The sequence below is a fragment of the Lytechinus variegatus genome, chromosome 1 (genome assembly GCF_018143015.1).
Source record: "Lytechinus variegatus isolate NC3 chromosome 1, Lvar_3.0, whole genome shotgun sequence".
Classification (NCBI taxonomy): domain Eukaryota; kingdom Metazoa; phylum Echinodermata; class Echinoidea; order Temnopleuroida; family Toxopneustidae; genus Lytechinus; species Lytechinus variegatus.
The window spans coordinates 93,909,111-93,933,677 of NC_054740.1; the positions used below are offsets into that span (position 1 = coordinate 93,909,111).

At 35.2% G+C, this 24,567-nt stretch overlaps 1 protein-coding gene across 2 annotated transcripts; it reads right to left on the reverse strand.

Annotated features, from left to right (window-relative positions):
* Nucleotides 1–4,479: 4,479 nt before the first annotated feature.
* LOC121429025 (zinc transporter 2-like) lies at nt 4,480–23,886 on the reverse strand. 2 transcript variants are annotated; one of them, XM_041625931.1, is made up of 8 exons: nt 23,609–23,886; nt 16,025–16,221; nt 15,482–15,628; nt 14,556–14,709; nt 8,855–9,098; nt 7,490–7,595; nt 6,154–6,288; nt 4,480–5,649 (listed from the first exon to the last, which is right to left on the reverse strand). In XM_041625931.1, the coding sequence occupies exons 1-8, from the start codon at nt 23,629–23,631 to the stop codon at nt 5,486–5,488; spliced, it is 1,170 nt and encodes a 389-aa protein (XP_041481865.1). In that variant the 5' UTR covers nt 23,632–23,886; the 3' UTR covers nt 4,480–5,485. The 2 variants fall into 2 exon arrangements, with proteins under 2 accessions (XP_041481865.1, XP_041481858.1); XM_041625924.1 differs by lacking the exon at nt 23,609–23,886 and adding an exon at nt 17,249–17,383.
* Nucleotides 23,887–24,567: the final 681 nt, after the last annotated feature.

Here is a 24,567-nt window from a genome sequence, read left to right on the forward strand (position 1 = left end):
TAAATTTTTTTTTGATACGCACTGTATAACTGAAATGAAGAACGTTGTTGCCTGTATTATGTATACCAAACGCTCTCAAGATCATCCGGTTAGCATGAATTGTTAGAGTCTATTTAATACACGATACTAGGAGAAAAACAAACGTTATCTGTTCTTTAAAAAATGATCTTTATATATGTGTTATTTATGACATATATACCCACATTCATATAAATCAGTTTTATTTGATTTATCATCGTTTGTATTTCGGATGTTGCCTTCGTATGGTTTGTATGTCCTGTATAAAGGTTTGTATGTCCTGTATAAAGGTTATATTAACTGTTTGATCCACCCATACATGACATAATTTCATGATTTCTGTACCTGTTTTGCCTCTTAAACTAAGGGAAAATTCACACAAATATATAAGTTTGTTTTAAAAAAGGCGGAAAAGTCGGTTGTGAAAATTTAAGATTTTATTCGATGACGTCACGGACTAACAGCACCTCCATATTTCTTCAAAACAAATGTCATTTTCTAATAAAAAAAAAGTGATTCAATTCGTGCGGTTAATATTTATCATCATACACACATTTCAATACTCACTTCTCTTAGTTAACTATACATACATGTATTTATCATTTTCTATTACAAAATGTTGAAATTTTGGAATTTATATTATGATAATGTAATGGGGAGGCTGCTCGCATATACGACTATGACTCACAGATTTACAACATTAAAAATTGGGGGTTTTGTAACAGTTATTCTTTGATGGCTTTTTTTCAAACCTTCACCGATATTTTTTTCTATTTTTTTTGTGTTTATATAACTTATCGTCAGGTTTAACTTCCATTTCAGGTGCAAATATTTTTAAACTTATGCTATCTTTTGTATTTGTACTTTTGATAAAAATGAAAATACACACTTGACAGTAACACCAAAACACAACCTGTCCATAGTTTTATTTGTTTGTTTTTGCTTTTATTTTTGATTCAAATGATTCTAACAATCTCATCACTCTCTTCTCTTTCGATTAAACAATTAAAAACGTCAATGCCATAACCTTTTTCCAAATTTGACGACGATTTTTGTCTTTCATCGTTTTCAGCCTGTTTTATACAGTTCGTATAAAAAAAAAGTTTACACTTTGAAAAAGCCGTGGGAAATAAAAATATTTCTTCACACATAATCTTGGGTTTTGGTCTCGTCTATCTAATGAAAGTAAAAAGTTTTGACAGAATGTTACACTTGAGTGAGCACTGTCCATTTTTGTAAAGCTCACAGAAATCTGTTTGCGCAGAAATGCTCGTTTTCACGCTTTGGTTAAGGAGAAAGGGCGAAATCAAACTTACCTGCGAAACATTTCTTTTTTATTTTTAGTCTTTTGAAATAAAACGGATACATTCAAGCATTTTAACAATTTGCCACCAAAATTGAAATTTCAACACTTTTTTGTGTCACCTGGATCTGAGGACATAACTGAATCTGAACAAAAGTTTATATCAGACATCTTCAGCCTTTTTTCACAAAGTTTTTATCAATTAAAGTGGGTTTACATTTTCATTTTTCATTTAAAACGTTTCTCCAAACTTTTTCCAAGCTTGACAATGATTAACAAAATTAAAATCAAACCTAAGCCAATTTATTTATGTTGAATTTTGTTCAACATACACACATTATTATGTGTGTGTGTCCTGCAGGTTGCTTGTCTCTTTGAACATATTTTCTTCCTTGTTTAATATCTTTTCATTGTTTGTACTTGTTAATATACGTATGTATTTGATACTTGTATGCAGGGCCCCCAAGAAAAACAGCGCTTAGTCCACTGATGGGGTTACCCTGGGTAAACAAAACGAAATAAATAAAATAAATAAATAAAGCTATTTCATGTAAATCACAGCTCAGTGTAAAGCATATATCGTTACGATGGCATCGGTGTGTGGTCGAGTGGGGTGGGGCGCAATGCACTCTTCGAAGTGTTTTGGGCAAGGGAACAAGTTAAAAAAAAAGGTAAAAGATATCTCCAAATCAATTTTACTAGGCTAAATTTCACGTGTCCTTCATAATTAAGGTCTACTTTTATTCGCATAACTGTTTGAAAGTTCTGCGCGAATCATTTTTCACTAACTTTTCGAAAGTAAGTGGTGCTCACTCAAGTGGAAATATTTTTCGACAGTTATATTGTGTTTTGCTTATATAGATCTGTACCAATGTTAAAATGTGGAAAAATCTTCAGGATATTACAAATGTATAATTTTATAGGCTTTTTTTCAAAGTGTAAATTTTTTTTGATACGCACTGTATAAGAACATATAACATTAGTGTGTGAATCAAATCAACTGTTTAAAAAGATTGGTCGAAATCATTACTGTGATGAGCCAAAAATTTCGAGGAGGCTAGATAGCGTATCGCGTAGAATTTATAATAAAGATTGCGAGGGAGCGAAGAGTGAGCAAAATCGACATTTTTATTTCAAAAATCAACTTTTGTGATAGTTTTTTTACATCATATTCAGAAAAGGATTTCATATTCATCCTTCTCTCTTTCCTTTTATTTCCTTTATTTGTTATCTTCGTCATGAGAATTATTATTATTATTTTTTTTTTTTTGGGGGGGGGAGATGCATGACATACCCACTTAAAACTATTTTATCTCTAGGGGGCAGGGGCCGGATCCTTGCAACGGCTACTGTTACAAGCAAAACATTTTACGTATCAAGAAACATTAAATTTGAATTCTTGCATAGCCATAATCAAATTTGAAAGGACTGTTTTTTTACTTATCAGATTTTCCGCGGACAAAATGACCTTCAGTTTCTAAAACTTTTGTTTTTCGTTGTCAAATTTTCATTTTGAAAATGACCTCCCTTTTGGAAATTCCTGCATGGTTCCTCCCCTGGCTCACACACACACACACATATACATGACAATGAATATTAAAAAGGCAAGAAAATGGAGGGGAAAGAGTTTATCTTTATGATTTCTGTTAGACATATCTGGACATAAATCATTCCACAGGAAATGCTCGATATATCAATATCAAACATTGTAATACAATATCTAGATTATTTAAGTTTTATTGTTTTATCAATGTCCGTCTTCACTTTTCATTATTGCATTGTTGAATATTGGTTTTATTATGGCTGCATTTTTCTGTTATTTTTTCACCAATTTTATCATTTATTCATTTAATGTTAGTTTTATTTTCACAGGGTATAATCCTTAGAGTTTTAGAACTAATATCAATAATAGTGATAATTAACACTGTACAACATTTACAAAGGGGTCTGGAATCACAACAAAAGAAATATTGTACTTAGACTATATAAATATGAAATTAATTGATCATGTAAATTTGGTGATTCAAGGGGTACTCCGATCTGACAATAATTACCTCAAAATGAATAAAGTAAAATTTCTGGAGCAAAATCCAGAAAATTTCATTCAAATCTGATTACAAATAACAAAGTTATCATATTCTAAAATGTAGCAATGTTTTGTGTATAAAAAAATCATGAACATTATGACTCATCCAGTAAACTTGAAAATAGTTATTCACGTAGTCATGAATATGCAGTATGTGGGCTGATGATGTCACATCCCCACTTTCCTGTTTCTTATGTTATCAAATGAAATTATGAACACTTCTAGTGGCGGATGCAGGAGGGGGTAGCACATCCAGCCCGTGTGCCCCCTCCCCTCCCCTTTTGAGAGTCAGTCAAATTAATTAAAGTAAATATGCCGATAATACACAAGTGTGCCTCCCTTTTGAAAGTCGCAGAAATATTTAATCGCTCATAAAGAACAAGTGAGGACCTTTTTTGCTTGTCATATTTGCGTGTGGGAAAATATGCCCCCTTGGAAAATCCTGGATCCGCCCCTGACTATTTCATGATTATTTTCGTACGTGTATGGTATATCTCCCTTCCAAAGAGATGCATTAATGAATATCTGATGCACAATCAGTTGTCAGTCTATGTGCTGTTTTTCAGAAATAATGCGAATCTTTAAAATGTCATAATTTTGTTATTACTTGTCCGATTTTGATGAGATTTTCAGTGTTTTGTTCATCTGATTTTTCTTTATTTGTTCAAATCACATTCTTTTCAGTAAATAGCACCCCTTAAGGAAAAAGAAAATAAACTTGACAATTTATTTAATCTAAAAATAGATTGACTAACGGAGGACCCCTGTCCTTTACTGATTCGATTGCACATTAAGGCACCTGGAATACTATTGTACATACAACATACATACACAAGTATCGGTACAATCATAATAATATAGGTTTATTTACCCAGGGTAGCCACTTCAGTTTCGAAAACTGTTCTACCAGCGGGCCCTGCTATTATTATTACTCCGGCTTCAGCTGAGCTGCCTGGCGCTCAAGCATTCAAGGAATTTCTTCCTACCGGGTACCCATTCACCTCACCTGGGTTGAGTGCAGCACAATGTGGATGAGTTTCTTGCTGAAGGAAATTACGCCATGGCTGGGATTTGAACCCACGACCCTCTGTTTCAAAGTCAGAAAACTAATCCACTGGGCCACAACGCTCCACAATATTCACGATGCAAAATTGGGAAACATATTTACAACAGACATAAATATAGCACTAGTGATGAACATTGATTACTATCATGATTGTCTTATTTAAATTATATGATTAAAACAATACTGCCTATTTCTTACATCGTACCAGTCATACAAATCGAACTCCGTTTCAATATCTCGTGATATCATTCAAAAACAGTTTTAGTAATAACAAAACATTATAATACCATAAATTTTGATGGCGAAATTTCCATTCATATCAATGCTCAATGTTGTTTAAAAGAAAGGTGAAATTGATCATAATATAATATTTAAAATTCGAACACTCCGGGCAATATTGAGTTAATATGATTCTTAACATTATCTACATGACCCTACATTATATACAAACGTCTGTTACCATAGTTACCGATAGATTTTCTTCAGAACTGCCAAAGAAACCACATTATTTTGTAACTCACCACTTCTTTGCCAAATGAATTGGATTGCGTGATACTGTTAGGAAAGATTGGTTTAAATGTGCTAAATCAAAATATCTCCATTCGAAATAAGATATGGAGAAGAAAGTTTTGTTGTTCAAAAAAATGTTTAGGGTAGATCCCTAAGAGGGCTTTTAGATGTTTTTTTGCGATGGATAGTGCTATCACCAGTGGCGATAAATTCATATAATTTGAGACAGATTGCAACGGGCGATCTTAAGACGTCATATCAACGATCAATCACCAGTGGGAGTATCTATCGCCACTGGTGATTGATAAAATGAATGTGTTAGTAGGATCCATGATAATCACGCTCAGTCATCCCCATTCCATTCCACCGTCATCTAGATCGACATCCACTGTGAAATCATGGAAATCCTTGGTGTGAGAATTACGATGAAACCATCAACCAATCAGAAAAGATTTCTTTGGTAACCACTACCTCGACACCACCAAAGCTGATTGGACGAGTATTATGCGGGTCCGGTAGTAGTCCTTGCACACAGGAATTCCACACCATCTTCAACTGTCTCTATCTGGATGGTAGAGTGAACAACACCGAAGTGAGTCTCAAGAATATGTCTAGCTTCGCGGAGTACCTTAGGACCATCAACCGGACGACCGTCGTAAAAACGAGCTGGATAAAATGACATTGAAATAGTAGAACCCCGTTAAAGCGATATGAAATACGAGTTTATTCGGGAAATTTTTAAAGAATCACAAAGAGACTAAGCGACGAATAGGAAAGTGAAACATAATGGGAAAGAAACAATAAGGGGAATGAAAAGAGAAAACCATAGGAGAGGGGAACAAAAATAAGCAGTGAGGATAAAAACTAGTCAAATATTCTGATAGAAAGGATCCATTCACCAATCATGTACGAGATACCAGTATCGAAAAAAAACCTTTAAACAATCTTCACATGTGTACTGCCAGGACCCTGGGAACAACCTTTGGCTGGGGGAGCTGAAGTTGATTTGACAAGCCCCCCCCCCCACAAAAAAGAAGATTTTACTAAACAGAGAAGGTCTTTATGTCTTTATTGTGCCAAGAAATTTGACAAGCAAAACAACTGAGGGTTAAAGCCCCCTTCCGCTGGGTCAATGAAAGTCGATTCAAATAAATAATGATATATCCTCACCTAAAACAAGATGTACGCAAACGAGATGTACATCTGAAGTCAAAGACCATATCCTGAGAGAATGGACATCCTCAACACCATCTATCTCAACCAATCTTCTCTTAGCATCATCGTAATCAACACTCCTCGGTTTACCTGATGAAAATCAATATCAAAATCGTTTGAAAATTTTCTTCTCAAACTTATATGCCTCGTAATCTTCATTTGTGATGATTTGTACACTGTTAGAAAATTTATCCTTAAACTAAAAGAAGTTCCTGCAGCAGAGTCTCGAGAACACCTGTATAATCTTACCAGATTGCGTAATCTTACAGGAAATTGGTATTTGGTGTGTGTAATCTTACAAATTTCCTTAAATAAAACACTCTTTTTCTAACAGACCTGTTCTGTTAAATTGCAGAAAAATTCCTGTTTCATGAATTTAAAGAATGATTCTGGTATTGCTTTCTGCAAAATCTTCTTTTATTTTTCCGTAAAATCAGGTTTTTTTAACAGTGTACGTTATAAAGAATAATTGTTTGATGCCACTTCGTTCGAAGTTCCTTGATCTGTTCTTTTGTTTTGTGTTGTTTTCATTGATTAGACACGTAATCTGCTTCCGACTAGCTCTTTTCATGGGTGTCGATCGGTGTTCATGGTAGGGGGGGGGGGGCGTCTGACACAAATTTTGTTCTCTATGATGGTTTTTGTGTAGTTTTTTGGGGGCAGTGGTAAAACAACTTTAATTTCTTAAGAAGGCCAGATCCCAGTCAAAAGTCATAACAGCTGCGATCGAGCGAAGCGGTTGAGCAAAACTTTTGATCTTTTTGACCCAAAAATCTTATTTTACGATAGATTTTGACATGATATTACTTTACCAGTTCACTTTCCATTTAGTAATCTCTTTTTGCTACATCCTCTGTCTTTATCAAGTCGTATTTGCTTTTAAAGATTCACCCTTTCCATTTAAAATAGTGTCTCATATTTTCTCTTAATCTATCTTCACTATACCAAGTTATATACATGTATGTATGGTTTTAACCAACGTGATATTATTTCTTCATCTATCATGGGAATATCTTATTCTCTTCAATTTTACCCTTCCACATGGTTCTTTTATAAAATATCAATTTGTCATACATATTTTGCAACTGAATATTAATAAAACTTTTGTCACAAATCAATTCACATCAATTTAAAAAAGAATAGCAGGTCTTTAAATTGTCAAAGATTAATTTAAGCAAAATATTTTTTGAAGCATAAAAACCAGAATAATGCACGGAATTAAGAACTAACCATCTCATCGTGATTTTTTTCTAAGTTTTGTCTTCCAAACAAATCTAATTTGCATGCTTACCCGCCATGAGTATATAGACGCTATCTCTTAACAAGCCAGAGAGAGTTATCAATACAATGGCACCGAAGACGATGGTTAGAATTGGGTCCAAGATTTTAAATCCAGGCTAAAGGTATAGGAGAAAACAAAGATGAAAAGAACTAAATTACAAACATTAATCAGGAATTATTATCTCTCAGAAAGTTGGGAGTGATTTGGATCACTTTTCCTTTATACAGCATGCAGATAAACCAGAACCATAAAGTCTTTATGATACAACCATTGAGATATAGAAAACATTGATTTCCTGTAAATTACAAAGGGCCTAATGGTTATTACATTATACTTCAACATACTGTAATTGTTAAATAATCAAATACATGTAGATGGATGAATCAAATACTATTCCGGGGGTCATGATTGTCTGCAGCTTTTAATAGAAAATACTGAAGACAGGTGAAAAACGAATCTAAAATGTCATGCAAGTCAGCCTTGGGAACGTCACAGGAAGCAATCAAATGCCGCTGCCGCCCCTCTTTTTTTCGCTTGTCGAAAAAAAAAATAATTAAATGGATGGTCCGGGCTGAAAATATTAATATCTTGATAAATAGAGTAAAATTTACAAAGCAAAATGCTGAGAATTTCATCAAAATCGGATAACAAATAACTATTGAATTTTAAAGTTTAGCAATATTTTGTGAAAACAGTTATATGCACATCGTCATGAATATTCAATAGGTGGGCTGATGATGTCACATCCCCACTTTCCTTTCTGTTATGCCATTACATTAAATCATAATGTTTCATGATGTGTCTCCATTATGATGAAATAAGTTGCGGCAATAAATAACTAATGCTCTTAATCAGTTGTCAATCCAATAATTTTAGTTCTTGGTAGAAACATTTCGAATAAACATAATTTCATATAATAAAATACAAAAGAACAAGTGGTGATATGACATCATCAGCCCACCTAATGAATATTCATAAGACATGCCTAGAACTGTTTCACCGTAATGATGCAAATCTTTAAACTTCAATAACTTCGTTATTTGTGATCCGATTTTGATCAAATTTTCAGCATTTTGCTTTGTGAATTTTATTCTATTTATTGAGATATAAATATTTTTAGCCTGGACCATCCCTTTAAGTGTGACCCTATATAGGTGTTATGCATTGACGTCGTAACGTCGCGTCGCCATCTTAGAGGCTGAAACATTGCCTATCATCTGTGTTTGTGTATTCATAAATATCCTCTGAGAGGGGGCGCTATAAAAATCATGACGTCACATGCAAAGGTCATTTTGGCCCTCAGCTTTGACCGTCATGCTGGTCAATCATTTATCCCACTGATGAAGGTGAGAGCAATCAATCTGCAGTACTTGCCTGATAGTAGATGATTAAGGCACCAATAAGAAGCCCAAAACCGAAGAGACAGTCGCCAAATATATGAAGGCATGCGGCGCGCACATTCATATGTCTTTTGATTTCATCCTCAGCGACTCCATCGCCACTACCACCGAACAGTGAGCCGTGGCTGTGACCGTGGCCGACAGATAGTAAACCCTCTTCTGAACTTCCACATTGACTGGTACAGCAACAGAATCCAAACTGGAGCTGAATGATTTGTCTGAGATAGAATATAGTATATCGGAGCCAAATAATCAAGCATGTCAATGAAGGTAGTGGGGGAGGGGGTGGTGTAAAAAGAAAAAAATCTGCGGTGCCAAAAGAAAGAAAAAATGGGTAGGGGCAATAGGAAATTCCCTTCGGTCCCCCGTGATCCGCCCATTTTGAAAGATATCCAATTATTATTTTTATCTCCAAAATATGTAGGAGGTGATCTTCATCTATCTGAATATGTATGTGTAATGCCCACTTTGATAGAATTTATCACGCTCATAATAGTGACTCAATGGCCCGTATTCTGAACTCAGGTTTAAATTAAACCCTAGTTTATAATTTGTGGTTTAAGTACGGAGAGCCAATTTGGCCCAAATCCCTAACAGTACACATTCCATTCATTAACTCATATGACATCTAAATTGTTCATAATTGTCTGGGAATGGTATCCTTCATTATGAAAGCAAAATGAAACAAAATAGTAAATATATATACAATATATACATTTTTTTCAATTCAATTCAATTTATTCAAATTCCATTCAATAAAAACACAAGATACAGTATCAGAGAAATACATAATTGGTAACAAAGCAATTAAACATACATAAATACGAAATGAGATTTGGGAGACTGGGAAATTTGAATTTTTGCTCCACATAAATTTAGCACAGAGTTAGACCGTGGCCTACGTTAACCTTGACTTGAGAATAAGACCCAATGGCCCGTATTCTGAAGTCGGGTGTAACTTAAACTCAGGTTTAAAGTTGTGGTCTAAGTATGGACAGCCTATTGTTACATAATCACTAACAGTAAAGATATCATACTTCAGCTCATTCGGTTCTCAAATCATTTACTAATTGTGTAGGAAGTATGAATAAATGATTGTCTTCATCATCGATGAATCAGGAAATAGCACAGTAAACATAAGAAACATACAATTTGATGAAATTTTGATACTTTTGGCCTTCCATACTTAAACCACAACTTTAAACCTGAGTTTAAGTTAAACCCGACTTCAGAATACGGACCATTGAGTCTACACTTTTAGGGGCAGAATAGTCATGGGGATGAGGAGTGGGTATTATTGTTAAGTATCATTATAGTTAACGTATCATCTAAGGGGCATATGGTTAGTATCCTCTAAAACTTGTTAGATCATGTTAAAATTTGAAAATGTTGGTGTCTCCCCCGATTATAGGCCCCTCCCCCATTTTAAAATTCTGGATCCACCACTGATTTGTCCATACATTCAACTGATCATGAGAAATTGTTAGGGAAAGAATACATGTATGCAGTATAAAGAGTATTCATTTTCGAATGTGCTCGCTCAACCATGAGAATGTTTTAAGTTCGGAAAGTGTGTGGTGATAGAAATGATGGATGATAAAAACAACAGCAATTAAAGTCACATTTGAAACCGAATTTCCCCCAATATTCACTTTATTACCCTTTTAAATGAGTCTGTGACATTGAAAATACCCATTTTCCCACTCTGATGCGTGCTCACTCATCCATAAATAAACAAATCGATTTCAGTGTTGCACAGAATTCTGCCTATAGGTTGATAAACATTACTGCCAAATGACATTGCTAAAGACAGCCTTGAAAAAAAAGTTCCACCATATTGAATAAGGGGTTACTTATTCTTAAACATATGCACCAATAATGTACACAAGTCTATGAGAGAGGGTGTCAAAAGTTAAACAACTATGAAATGAGGGTTTGTTTCATGGACAGTTTTCGTTACTTCTGCCCCGCTTCTGCCAACAGTTATTTCATGAAACTTCGCAAATGGCTTCAGAGTATAAAGCCAGCCTGACACTTGCACGATTTTGTGTCACGCATTGGCACGACTCAAGTCGTGCCAGTGCGCAAACTAGTCGTGAACTGGCGTGAAGTGTGCGTAAACACGTCGTGACAGGTCGTGACTGCGTGCCATGTCGGGACGAGAATTTTGAAATGTTTAAAATTTTGGTCACGACAAAATTTAGCGACCGGGTCGTGAACTATGCGCAAACTGTTCGTGAACTCGTCGGGACGATGTGTGCCAGTGCGTGGCAGTGCGCGCCATGCCACGACTGTCACGAACAGTTCACGAACAGCTCACGTCGAGTTCACGAATAGTTCAGCACGACACCGTCCGAATTGCACAAACTCGTCGTGCCAATGCGGGAAGTGCGTAAACTATGCGTGAACTCGTCGTGCCAGTTCGTGTCAATGTGGACACTGACGGGCACGCATTCGTGAACTCGTCGTGAACTTGCATAGTTTATTTGATTTGATTTTAATGAAAATCCCGACGTTTAATGCATCAGTGAGTACACAATATTAAAAAATTATGCAAATGAGAAAAAAGTTCAAGGCCTTGGCCCCACTCTGTGCCGTATCGAATGGTTATTTTGGTGTGCGCACCTTTTGGATAGTGTTACTCTGAAGCCATGTGCGAAGTTTCATGAAATAACTGTTGGCAGAAGTAACAAAAACCGTACATGAAACAAACCCTCATTCCCTCATTTCATATTTGTTAAAATATTGACTTCCTCACTCAAAGACTTGTGTACATTATGGGTGCATATGTTTAAGCATACGTAACCCTTTATTCAATATAAGAAGTTTTTAATTGACAACATCAATTAGAGATATAAAACGGCACAGGGAAAAACCATTGGAGACATTGAAGAAGAATCCGTCATAATTGCCCCAAAAAACTAGACATCAGCGACAGAGTCTTGTTTTGTCATGTATTGTAAATATTGTAACTTGTTTCATGTATTATTTCAATTGCTATTTCCTATGTATTTTATTCCTACTATAATTTATTTGATGTATTTGTATCACTGTAATCTATTTGTCATGGATCCCCCTGCTTTTCAAGCCTCTGGCTTTCCTAGGGTGTTTGATCCTCACATTTTACAGTGTACATATCTACTCATGTGATTTTTTACCTAATAAATAAATTGAATTGAATTGAGTAGACGGTACAACGAAAAAAAAAAACGCCTGTGTAACCCTGAAGGATCACAAGAAACTTCAGGAATAATCCCCAAGTTCCATTGATTAACCCAACTAAACCAGAACTAGGGCGCGCCAGCAACATAATGCTTGATCGAATTTTCAAAGAAGCAAAAGACGAAACGAAAGTAAATCAGTGGATAAGCACAAACGATGTACTAGAGTGGTTCACCAACCTCCACGACAAAGAGTCACTGTCTTTCACTGTCTTCGATATATTAGACTTCTACGTACCCTTTCATCTCATTTGAACTATTATGGAACTCCCTTCCTTCTTCTTTGAAGCAATCAGTTAGCCTCAGTGTTTTTAGAAACAAGTTAAAGACCGATTTGCTTAAGAAATACTTAGATCAGTAAACGAATGCCTGCTTGTTATATCTTGTCTAACTTTATAAATTGTATTCTTTCCACAAAATTATCTATGCAAAAGTAGACTTATAGTTTAGGTCTAATAGGATTTGTTTGCATTCTGCATTTCATTTTCTGTTACTTTTTAGTGTATCTTTTGTAAATATGTATATCTGTACCTTGGTTACTACAATTTTTGTTTGCTTGTTCTATGATGTTTTATACGATTGCTAATGTAAGTTTTTAATATTCTGGTGGCCTATGGTCCACAAGCTAAGCTTTTTAGTAGGTCACCATGCTTCATTTCCATCTATTCTAATGGGTGTTACAAGTATATTATACAAAAAGTAGTGCATGTATTATGTATATTATCCTCTAATATTTACTTTTTGTTCTTTGCTATTTGCTTGTATCACATTGATTTACTGTTGTTGTTGTTGTTTGTTATCGGATTTGAAACGAAATAAAGATTCATTCATTCATTCAATCTGTCTCCAATGGGAGAAGAAGTTCAATGACATCGGGGATAATGAGATAGAAACCATACTACATGCAAGAAGGGCTTTACTGTATGATAAGAATAACAAAGCGTGGGAAAACAAGAAGGACATAAACAATTTGATGTCTCTATATGGGGGCGTATAATGACAGTTTAATGGACGTTTTTAATAAAGAACAAGATAAATAAAATAAGATCCAACAAAAGATTACTGCCAATCGAAGCGGGATTTCTTTTTTGGGTTTAAAACTGAAAACAGGACATTCTATTTACCTATTCAATAATGAAAAGTATGGGGTTTTGCTACAGAAATGATGCCAGCGCGAAGCGCGAGCTGAAAATTTTTATATTCCAATCTGAAAAGCGGACATTTTGAGCACAATTTTAGACAAAGAATGAGTTGTTTATCTCAATCTCGCTTGCTGATTTCTTTTTGCACATGCAGAATTATTGGGAGGGGGGCAAAACGATATGTTTGCCCCCTAATATTTTCATTGGTGGGGCGATCGCCCCCTGCCCCCCCCCCCTCCCCCAGGATCGACGCCTCTGTTCTGCGTGTAACGACCAATCGCAGCACGCAGACAGAACCAAGCCAAATAAATCATCAGTCTGCCTGAAGATACCCGAAAGCGTGAAACCGACGGTAGTAGACCGAACTGACCAAGGTATGAATATATATATATATATAGGTTCTGCCCCGGCATTGAGCACTTTTTGGAAACCTCAACCAATCCCATACCATGTGGATATATATATACTTGTAAACACTCAGATTTGCTTGAATTTTATTCTCATGGGAGATTTCCGTTCACCCTGATAATTATCAAGATAAAGTAAATGCAAAAAATTGTATTACTGGGTATTAAAAGTATAAAAATTTCTTGGTCGCAGATTTGTATCTTATATACTATGACAATGTGATTTTTGACGTGCAGTTACTAGTCAAGCGTAACAGGTTGATTTGGAAGGGGGGGGGGGTTGTATTAATCATTTTGGTTGATATAGTAAAGAAATTAAAAATTAGTACATGTTATCTTATTGAGCTTTCTTTTTGTGGAGAGGAAATGATTAATAATAGTCAATCATTTAGAGAAACTTAGTATTCATTTTGGACTGAAAGGAGGGAGAGGGGGAATATCATATTTCAGCAGTATTAAATGTTCATTAATTCAACCATATATCACGAGACTCAATGGTAACTCGAGTATAGGGATTGGCTTTCGAGCCTTTGGCTAAGCAACTTTAACTCATCAATTAACAGTGTGTTAAGTGAATTAACCTTTCTGTGTAACAATTTTAATCTTGTCTGTTGTCTACACAGGGGGTCGTTTCTATGGTAACTCCAAGTCTCTGTTGTGCTTCGTGCCACTGAGCATGCGCTGTTTGAATATTTAATCAAGTGTTTCAGTTGATGGGTTTTTTTAGAATGGAGTTCGGTTTAATTGCATGTAATGCACTTTATCAATATTGCTTCTATAATATTCACGTGCTAAACGCAAAATATCTCGATGACATAGTGCCATTGGAAATGATTAAATAACGTTTTCTCCGTCCTTCCCCCTTTTTAAGAAAAATCTTTCGTTTGAATTCATTCGTTACTCACATGATATTCCCGAAGAAGTTGATGATTCCGATGATGAGCATGACCTCACCATCTATCTCGAACTCCTGATGGACGATCCTCATGATTGCAAAATAAGAGAGGACCACTGCCAAACAAACTGATATGATGATTGAAAAAAGTGCTCCAACAACCTCTACAAAAAAATGATAATTTGATAAACAAATACGATTATCATGTACATACTGTAAAAACTGTGGTGTTAAAACTGACACCAATTGGTGTTAATAGAGGACCACACCCTGAGGTGTTAAAATAACACCCTAGAGATTGAACATAACGCCAAAGAGTGTAAATGTAACAACCATAGGTGTTGTAATAACACCTATAGGTGTAAAACTAACACCACCAATTTAACACCGGTGTAAAATAACTGGTGTGGTCCTCTATGTACACCCGTTAACACCACAGTTTTTGCTGTGCATAAATATCAATATAATTTTTATTTCAAATATTATGTCTGTCTTATTTAATTTATGGATTATTATCATTCGGTATTTCATTAAACATGTTAAAAGCAATTTATTCGAGAATAAACATAAAGCAATAAACAGAGGATATTTACAGTACACGTGTTACGACTTTAGGTGTCTGGGAAAGGAATAAGTAGATTAAATTAATACTGTCACCAATTTCGGTTCCACACTGGTTGTTTTATTGCTGAATATCATATAAAGCATGATATGTATTAATAGCTATAAATGAACAGTAATAATGATAATTATGATAATAAAAATATAAAAACTATGGATGGCATTCAAACATTGTAAGCTTTTTTAAAGAAAATGAGAACATAATCAATGATTATGATTAATATCATGACAAAATCGGGCGGTAGCGTTCTCGCGCATGCGTAAAAGGAGTAATATTCTTTTGAGTTGATTCATCAAGCAACTTTCGGTACTTACCGGCACGCAGTAATCCGAATGTAAACCTCTTGGATGGGGGTTTCTGTGCAAGCCAGATAGAAGTTAGACTAATGATGTAAGTGACTATATCGGTGAGAAGATGACCTGCATCAGCCAAGATAGCTAAACTTCCAGATAAAATACTTCCTGGAGAGAGAGTGAGAGAGGAAAGAAAGTTATCATACCGTTACATTAATACTGATATTGAAAAAAAAAATGAGTTCATCACCACCAACACCGCCGCCGTGTTCATCAGTTTCATTGTCATCATTATCATCATATCACCATCATCATTATCATTGTCATCATCATCCTCGATCATGTCATCATAATTATCATCATCATCATCATCACCACCATCATCATTATCATCATCACCACCACCACCACCACCATTGCCATCACCATCATCATTATCATCATCGTCATCATCATCATCACCACCACCACCGCCGCCATCATCATCACTATCATCATCACCACCACCACCATCGTCAGCAGCATCACTTCATAGGGGATGGGGGCTGTATCAACAATGCTTACCTACGATTTCAGCTATGACAACAAGGATACATAGCAATAGCGCGAATATGAGTCTTGTTTTAGCTCCTTTTAGTAGAACCTGTCTCTGGTGGTTAATAGGGTTTTCATTCATTCCTTCGTTGGTTTCATCCTTCATGGCGCCATAAGTAGGTGTGTTTCTTTGCCTCCCTTTCTCCAAATTCTTCATGATGATACCCCTATGGATACAAGAAAAAAGTCTTGTAGTACCGAATGTGTGGGTAGCGTCGGGTTGCGTCGTGGTGACTAGAACGTAGAACCCCACTCTCCGTTCAAAACCTGGATTCCGTCTTGCCGAAAGGGTGCGTTAGGACTTTTCCCCAATGCAATATTAAATATGATAAAAATACGTATGGAATACGCCATTCTGATTAGTTTCACCGAGTTTTGAATGAATATTAACCTTCAACCAGCCATAAGAGGCTGTCGTCCAGATCAATTTAATTACCACTTGGTGTATAGCCAGGTAATAGACAATTCTATAAAGGAACTGAAAGTTAAAATCCCCAAAAGTTACGAATATGGAACTCGACCTGGATAACACACAACTGACTCCAATAAGTGATTGTTATCATCTTTATGTATGAAGATTCACTATATATGAATCTGCTCATTAAAGGTCTGGGCCCTGTTGCATAAAAATCTATGTCATAATGACATAAATTTCGATCATGACATAAACATGATAAATCAATACATAAACTTTTATGCAACAGGGCCCTGGATTCTTAGTATACTCTATTTTGGGGCATTGAAACAATATCTTTCCTGGCCCACTTAAAAAGTTATTACAAAACATAACAATAATATAAAAGTAAACTTTCTTTGAGAATATGTTTGGTAATAAAAAAAAGTACAACAAAGGATTTCGGGAACAACAGAAAGTCATAAAGTTCTAAAGACAAGTAAATAACTATATAAGGGGGAATAGATGGAATATATTGATGATTGATGTGGCAACCTTGTAAAGTTGCCTCTGCGCCCATAATCGGTATAGTTATATCGGCCATCTTTGTGTCCTCTCGTGTTTGTTTTACAAATTTTCAAACATTAGTTAATGATACAGAGTTAACGTGCCAAAATGGTAATCTAGGTTGGTTACGGATAATAATTGTTAGACACAACTGACTGACTTGCATATAGGTATGTTTACTCTAGATCAAACAATAATTACAAATTTGATAAAATACTTGCGAAATACATTACCTTTCGACGGCACCTGCAGGCAAATATTCACCCATTATTTGTTCTTTGTTGTAAAGCTAAACCATATCAACTAAGTCGAATGAATGACGCATTCATGAAAAGTGAAACAAGAGCCAGAGATAAACTGCCAAAATTGCAAATGAGATTTGAAACTAGATCTCTGTGTATTAATGAGAAATATCGATTGACCAAACGATTCTCGATCTCATCATTTTAAAGACACCTTTTCATGTTTAGCTGCACTAAGATAAACGAAGCAATTAAAACCTTTGTTATTCGTGATGAAAAATAAAGACATTTTCATTTCAAAGCGTCACAAAGCGATTATAGACAAGTTAGATACAAGTCAATACTTTCATCAACGCTTTCCGTAACAATGATCATGGTTGTTAAGCATGGTTTTAAGCTAAATCATAATAGCATAAATGATTGCAATCTTCATATCATTGAAACGAGAACTAATTTTTGTACAAATTAAAGTAAAAAAAACTCCCTATGGTTGCACAGTTTAAAATGAATGAACGATTTATTAATGCTATTGTAACTAATTATTTTCATTTATTTCATTAAGAATATACTCAAGTATTTACCTCGTTGAGTATTCTTGAATTTGTGTTCGAGAGAATAATTGAATCAACACTAATCATAAAAAGTTAAGGTTGGTTGTGATAATTGTATTTTTATTTTTGTTGAATTAAATACTATTTTTTATTATTTAATTCAATATTGATCTAGTGCGAAGGGCTATGTAGACATCAAGTAACATTTCTCGACCATACGTTCTATGAAATTATTCAAAGTATTGAGATATCTGCATGGTTGCCAGAAATGGGTCATCCTAAACGCGTTGAAACTATGGACATGGTGGACAACGTGCGTGATTCCAAGCACAAAATGTAGGAGTGATAAATTTATGTGTCACTTTCATTGTTTAGATGATGATTGATATTGTGAGGGCTGATATGTCAACTTATAGCTGTCTACTACACTCTAAAAAAAAGGAAAATTTTACTCAATATTGGGTAGAAAGGGAACATGCGTGTTTGCTGGGTAATATTTTCCCCCGCATTGGGCTATTTCAACGCAACAGTGCGTAATATTTACAAAATATTTACCCAACCAACATGCATGTTCCCATTTTACCCAATATTGGGTAAATCTTCTTTAGAGTGTATAAGAGATTAATAAATATTTTAACATTTTTTTTACCAGAATAGGGAAGACAAACTCCTTAGCTCTTCATCGATTCCATTTACGTGTACCCCTAACACCCATCGATATTGATAATTCAAATTATAGCGCAAACGGGGGAGGAATCAAAACAATAAACTTCACAAAATTGTCACCGCCACACATCTTTTTTTTAGCATTGAACAATCCACTTCCGACGTTCACGCATGACGTTTGAAGACTGTGCGTCATGGGGTGACATTTCTGCTCTGCAAGTTTGTTTTAATACTGCCATGAATAATTAATATCTCATCCCTTAATTGCGTGCATATACTTTGCCTGATGAGAAGAGTATATTGGTACGATGGCATCTTTTCGACTGCAATCAGCTCAAAAAATGTAACGCTTCAATTGACTACTATTGTCTAGCAGTCAATAATTGTTGTTGATATAAATATAATAGTCGACGAGTGCTGACGATGTAGATACGGTACATTCCTCTTTAAACTAGGGGGCCACTGCCATCGGATAGAACCCGCGAGGAAAAAAAAACGCGGAAGGGGGGGGGGGTGGTGTTTTACGCGGGTGGTCGCGGAACGCATGGAACGCGAATAGAGTCACAAACACTTTTTTTTTAAAATTGGGGGGCCCTTAATTACGTTCATGACGATGGTCTAACTCGGAATGGATTAGGCCTATGTAATTTGCAAATATGGGACATCTTCACAAATACCCATGTTTAGAGTGTGCTCATCTGATACATCATCTGCACAAAATCCGCGTTTAGAGTGTACGGCGCCTGCCCTTGTTTTGGGTGGGTTTTTTTCTGGACGATTCTCGCGCATGCTGCCCACACTTCAATGACAGTCCCCCCCCCCCCCCCTTCACCTGGCATTGGATTGTAATCAATGTCCAACTTTCTGCCATAGTTCTGGGTTGTTTTAATTCATATTATGTACAATTTTTCCTGTAGAACGCAATTGTGATAATAAGGTCAGGGGCGGATCTAGCTTTTCTTCAAAGGAGAGGATTTTATCGAGAAATTTGACAAGCAAAGGGAATGATTTTACTTCCAAATGAAGGTCATTTGGTTACCGAGAAATATATTACAAGCAAAAAAGGGTAGACTATTAAATGACGGTAATTTAGGGTTGGTTGAACTTGGTTCCAATGTGTGGGCTATTACTTTTTTTTACTTGGCAGCTCAGGGGGTGTTTATCCCCCTCCCGTAGATTTGCCACCGAATGAAGTCTATTTATTGTTACTCTTCGAGTAAAAATGATTCCGTAAAAAATGTTGGTTAGGTGATAAAAAAAAATCTCAAAAGAATGCATCCAAATCCACATTCAACTTTATTCTCCAAGTTATCAACAAAATAGAAGTTCGATTTTGTCTCTTTGGTGATAGTGTTGGATCAATTCTGACAAAAGCATAGAACCAAACATAAACATGAAGCTATAATATGATGAATCTCACTAGATATTTATATTACTAATTTTGTTGTATCTATGGAACCCGTTTCCTTTTGACTTTTCAACATCATGCAAAACCAACACCGAACTGAACCAGGAGAAAATACCCATAAGGTTTCCCCTTGTGCTGGGTAAATTCCTATACAGTTTTCTAAAGTGCACCAAAGCCTGCTATATGTGTAATTCGCTTTTATTAATTCAATATTTTATCCATTATCCTTCTCTCTCTCCATTATTAAATACCTCACAGTATATTGACCTCATATACCAATGCATTTTCTAAATCAATAAAAAGCGAAATATCCCCTTTAAATCATTCACCATATCACCTTGATACTGGAGTATTGTTATATGTATTAAAACAAACATTACCACCCCCCCCCCCCCCCGAGACCGAGTGTACCTTCCACCGTTCTCTTCATGCTATTAGCTAATTAGTATTTGACTAATAAGGCCGCAGTATGACTGTCTATTATGGGAGGAAACAAAAGCATCCCTGTATATGAATTGCATATCGTTTTATAGCAGTAGGATTAACATTTCTCTATCCAGCAACAATGTAATAATGACACTTTATTGTTGATGAGATTTGGAGGAATGTATGGTAACACTCCTTTCCTCGTAGTCATATTTTCTTTATTTTTGGCGATTGGTCATATTTTCTTTTTTATTATTATTAAATCATGTTTTCCTTTTCCAACATTAACTCAAATTTTATTGAATACTGGCCGCTTTCATTCTGTTCCGACATCTCCTTATTCTCTTCGAACCTCTGAGAATGAATAGAAATGGTTAAATGTAATTAATGATAACAAGACAATGACAGGGGTACTCCGGGTTGAAATGATTTATATCCAAAATAATATAGTAAAATTCACAGTACAAAATGCAGAAATTTCATCAAAATCTGATAATAAATAACGAAATTATTGAGTTCTAAAATCTAGCAATATTTTGTTAAAACATAGTATGCACATCGTCTTGAATGTTCATTATGTGGGCTGATGATGTCACATCCCTACTTTCCCTTTTCTTATGCTATATCACATGCATGATATCATGATTATTTCAATTTTTCATACAAGTGTGAAATATGTGTCCCTAATGAAAAATAAGTTGCAGCAATGAATATCTAATGCATTAAATCAATTGTCTATCCAACTTTTTTTACTCTTTGGGGAAAAATTGAACATAATTTCAATTTAAACAATACAAAAGAACAAGTGGGGATATTACATCATCAGTTTTGCTCATTGAATATTCATAAAGAAATGCGCAGAACGGTATGACCGAAAAAATGCAAATCTTTAAAATGCCATAACTTTGTTATTCCTTGCCCGATTTTGATCAAAATTTAATTGCCAGTGTTTGTTTGTCTGATTTTCCTTTATCTTTTCAAAAAATCATCTTATTGTTAGCCTGGGGTGTCTCTCTACTGCTGATGAGAACATCCCGTATTCGATAGGTTAAATGTTTCGAGTTATATAACATATAGTTTGCCAAAGTGTCGCGCTATGAATATTTTGAAGTCTGTGATTAAACTGACTTTTATCCAATCAAGAAGCTATTTCTATACCTTCGATCAGTGACGTAATCACCATACTATCTTTTTGATGAAAAGCTTTGACGTCATCAAGTACGTTGACATCACCTGACAATATAGTGTCTATTCTGATTATGAAACTATTATGCCAATGGACTAAAAGAAGACACCTTTTCAAATAAAACGAAAAGCATACAAGTCATACAGAAATCTGTCGGAAATCATCTTCAAATTATTAAATTAATGTTTAAGTGAAGGAACGGAGCAACCAAGTGTATTTTTGTATTTTTTTTTCATTTTTAGACCGAGATATATTTAAGCATTTAAACGGCATTTAAGGATATTTTTCACGTCTTAGACGATAATATCAATTGAAGAGCTCACTTGCAAAAGGGGTTAGGTCCATTTTTCATCAAATTTGATTTTTATGTTTTAATGTATAGATTTATAATAGCTCTACAAGATGATAGAAAAGAAAAGCTGAAATTCCTATTAAAAAGTAAACTAAAATGGCAAAGAAAAATCACTTTTTTTCAAAAGGAGTTAGGTTGATTTCAGTTTAGTTGCAAAAGGGGTTAGGTCCACACAATTTTTTTTTTGGAAAAGAATATCTTTAAGAATATGAAAACCGGAAGATTTCTCTTATACCAAATTTTATGTTCTCATGGTAGGGTATCGTAAAAATTCAGTTTCGCATAAGAATATTGCATTATGGGAGAATTAAAATAATGATTTTCTTGGAGTGGACCTAACCCCTTTTGCAACTAAACTCTTCTGAAGAACTAATTTGTCAAAAGGAGTCAGGACCATTTTTCATAAATGTTACTTTTTTCTGTCTCTAAACCTCTAATTTTTTAGTCACTCTGATGATACCAAATAAGACAATTCGAAATTCAAATGAAAACCTGAATGAAAGTGGCTAAGAAATTTTTTTTTTTTAAATCAAAAGAGATTGGATTCTTTTCAGTTAACTTGCAAAAGGGGTTAGGTCCACAATGATGATTTTTTAATATATAAAAAAAAATGAAGACAGGTAGATTTCTTTTTTACCCAATTTTATGTTTACATGATAGGGTAGTACATCATGACAATTGAGTTTCTCATAAGAATATTGCAATAAGTGAGAATAAAAAAACATGGTTTTTCTAGGAACTGTCTATAGTGGAGCTTTTTCGCAACTAAACGCTTCAATTATTAATTCAACAATCATTATATTTTTTTTCTTTTTGAGAGGTGTGTGGTGGAGGAGGCATCCAGGGTGAGGCCAAACCTCTCCAAAAATTAGAAGAGGGAATACACTCCTTAACCGCACCCCAATCAGGGGCGGAAATCTCTCCCAAAAGGTAGGGGGGGGGACAAGGGTCTGGAAAATTTGACAAGCAAAAAAAAAAGCTATTACCTAAAATTTAAGGTCATTTCGACGAAAATATATTTGACAAGCAAAAAAAAAAGGTCATCTCGTCCCCAAAACGCACGTTTTATTCCCATTTTGAGTGATATATTTCTTAGCATCACTAAAGACCCAAATAGTAGGGGGGACATTTGATATTGTGTCCCCCTACTATTTTGAGTAGGGGGGACACGTCCCCCTGGGATTTCCGCCCATGACCCCAATATAAATAAATAAGACACCTTCCTCAAGGTAGCAGCAATGAAGAATGAAGTTTACATCATACCGAAATGATTAACGGGTACAATAACAGTGTGGAACAAAATAAAATAATAACGTCGATGATTATCACCTGCAAAGACAAACACTTAAAAATGATACTAACAACATGATTTCAGTCGTAAAACTATTTAGGTCTCCATATACCTTACGACTGGTTCATGCGCGATCAGATTTTGAAACAAATTGCATTTTGCTTATTTTGATGTTCAAATTAGCTGTATTAAGTGGCTTTTAGATCTGGGGTCTGGCTTGCACCCCCCCCCCCCGCCAAAAAAAAATCCCGACCAAGAAAAAAAAAAGAGAATATGAAGGAGACTAGAGTGAAATATGATATTATTTTCTAAATGTTATTGTTTTTTGTAATAAAAATGTCTAATTATTTGCTCGCTCGCCATATCTGGCCTCCTCAAATAATTGTTTTGCTCATTACACCACTGACTGCCTTAATCACAATAATGTAACAATTTTGGAAGATTACAAATTTCATGGTTTCATTAACTTACCTATTTCCGCCGTTTTCTCCCATTTCGTCTGTAAAGATCACAACCTTTTCAAATCAATACCACTTTCTGCGGGACTACAGATCAACAGGGAAGATAAATGGACTGGTCATCTGTTACCAGACTGGTTCTTAAAAGATTTTTCCCTTTTTCTCGTTGGACAGTGTTATAAAATGATGTTATATTTTGTTGTTGGTCTGTCGGTGAACGGAGATGGTTTTTAATTGATATAAAACGAACTATGCCATTTACATGTTGATCGAGAAAAGGAGTCAATGATACCACTTGGCATGCTTGGGGTAGTAGTATCGTGTGGATAAGATGCGTGCTGACGTTTTGATTGGCTTTGATGAAAATACGACTCCTCCTCCTCACTTTCCTTCTACAAAAAAGACCGTGTGCAAAATAAATTGTGCGCACCTCTTCGGCATGCATAGTCCATTACATCCTTAAACAAAGGCCTTAATTAGATATTATTAATTTTAGCCGAAAATGATTACTATCATATCATAAAACACAATTCATGAGAAAGATAAAACTTAAAAATACTACAAACCCTCTTTCCTTATATACGATCGCAAAGAAAGAACTTAATATGGGTAGAGAATTAATAAACGGACTATATCATTAAGCATAGAGTATTGGAAAATTGATTGCTGAAAGTATAGAATTATGAATTACATTTTACAACATTAATATCAATGGTTTAACCCATTCACATTGTTGACATGCTTATGAAATTGCATAATTCTGTCAGGTATATCGCTTCCATAAACTGCGCAGTTAACTTAATGCCCAAACCGACAATCAACATCAAGTGACCAATGTGTAAAGAAAGAGCCACAGGGACCTATCCACGGAGGATTATTCTATTGTTACTGGGGTTGCTGAGCATTGTCAAAGCACCTCCAGTAACTATAGATAATCCTCCGTGGCCAGGTCCATGTAGCCGCTCATCTGTT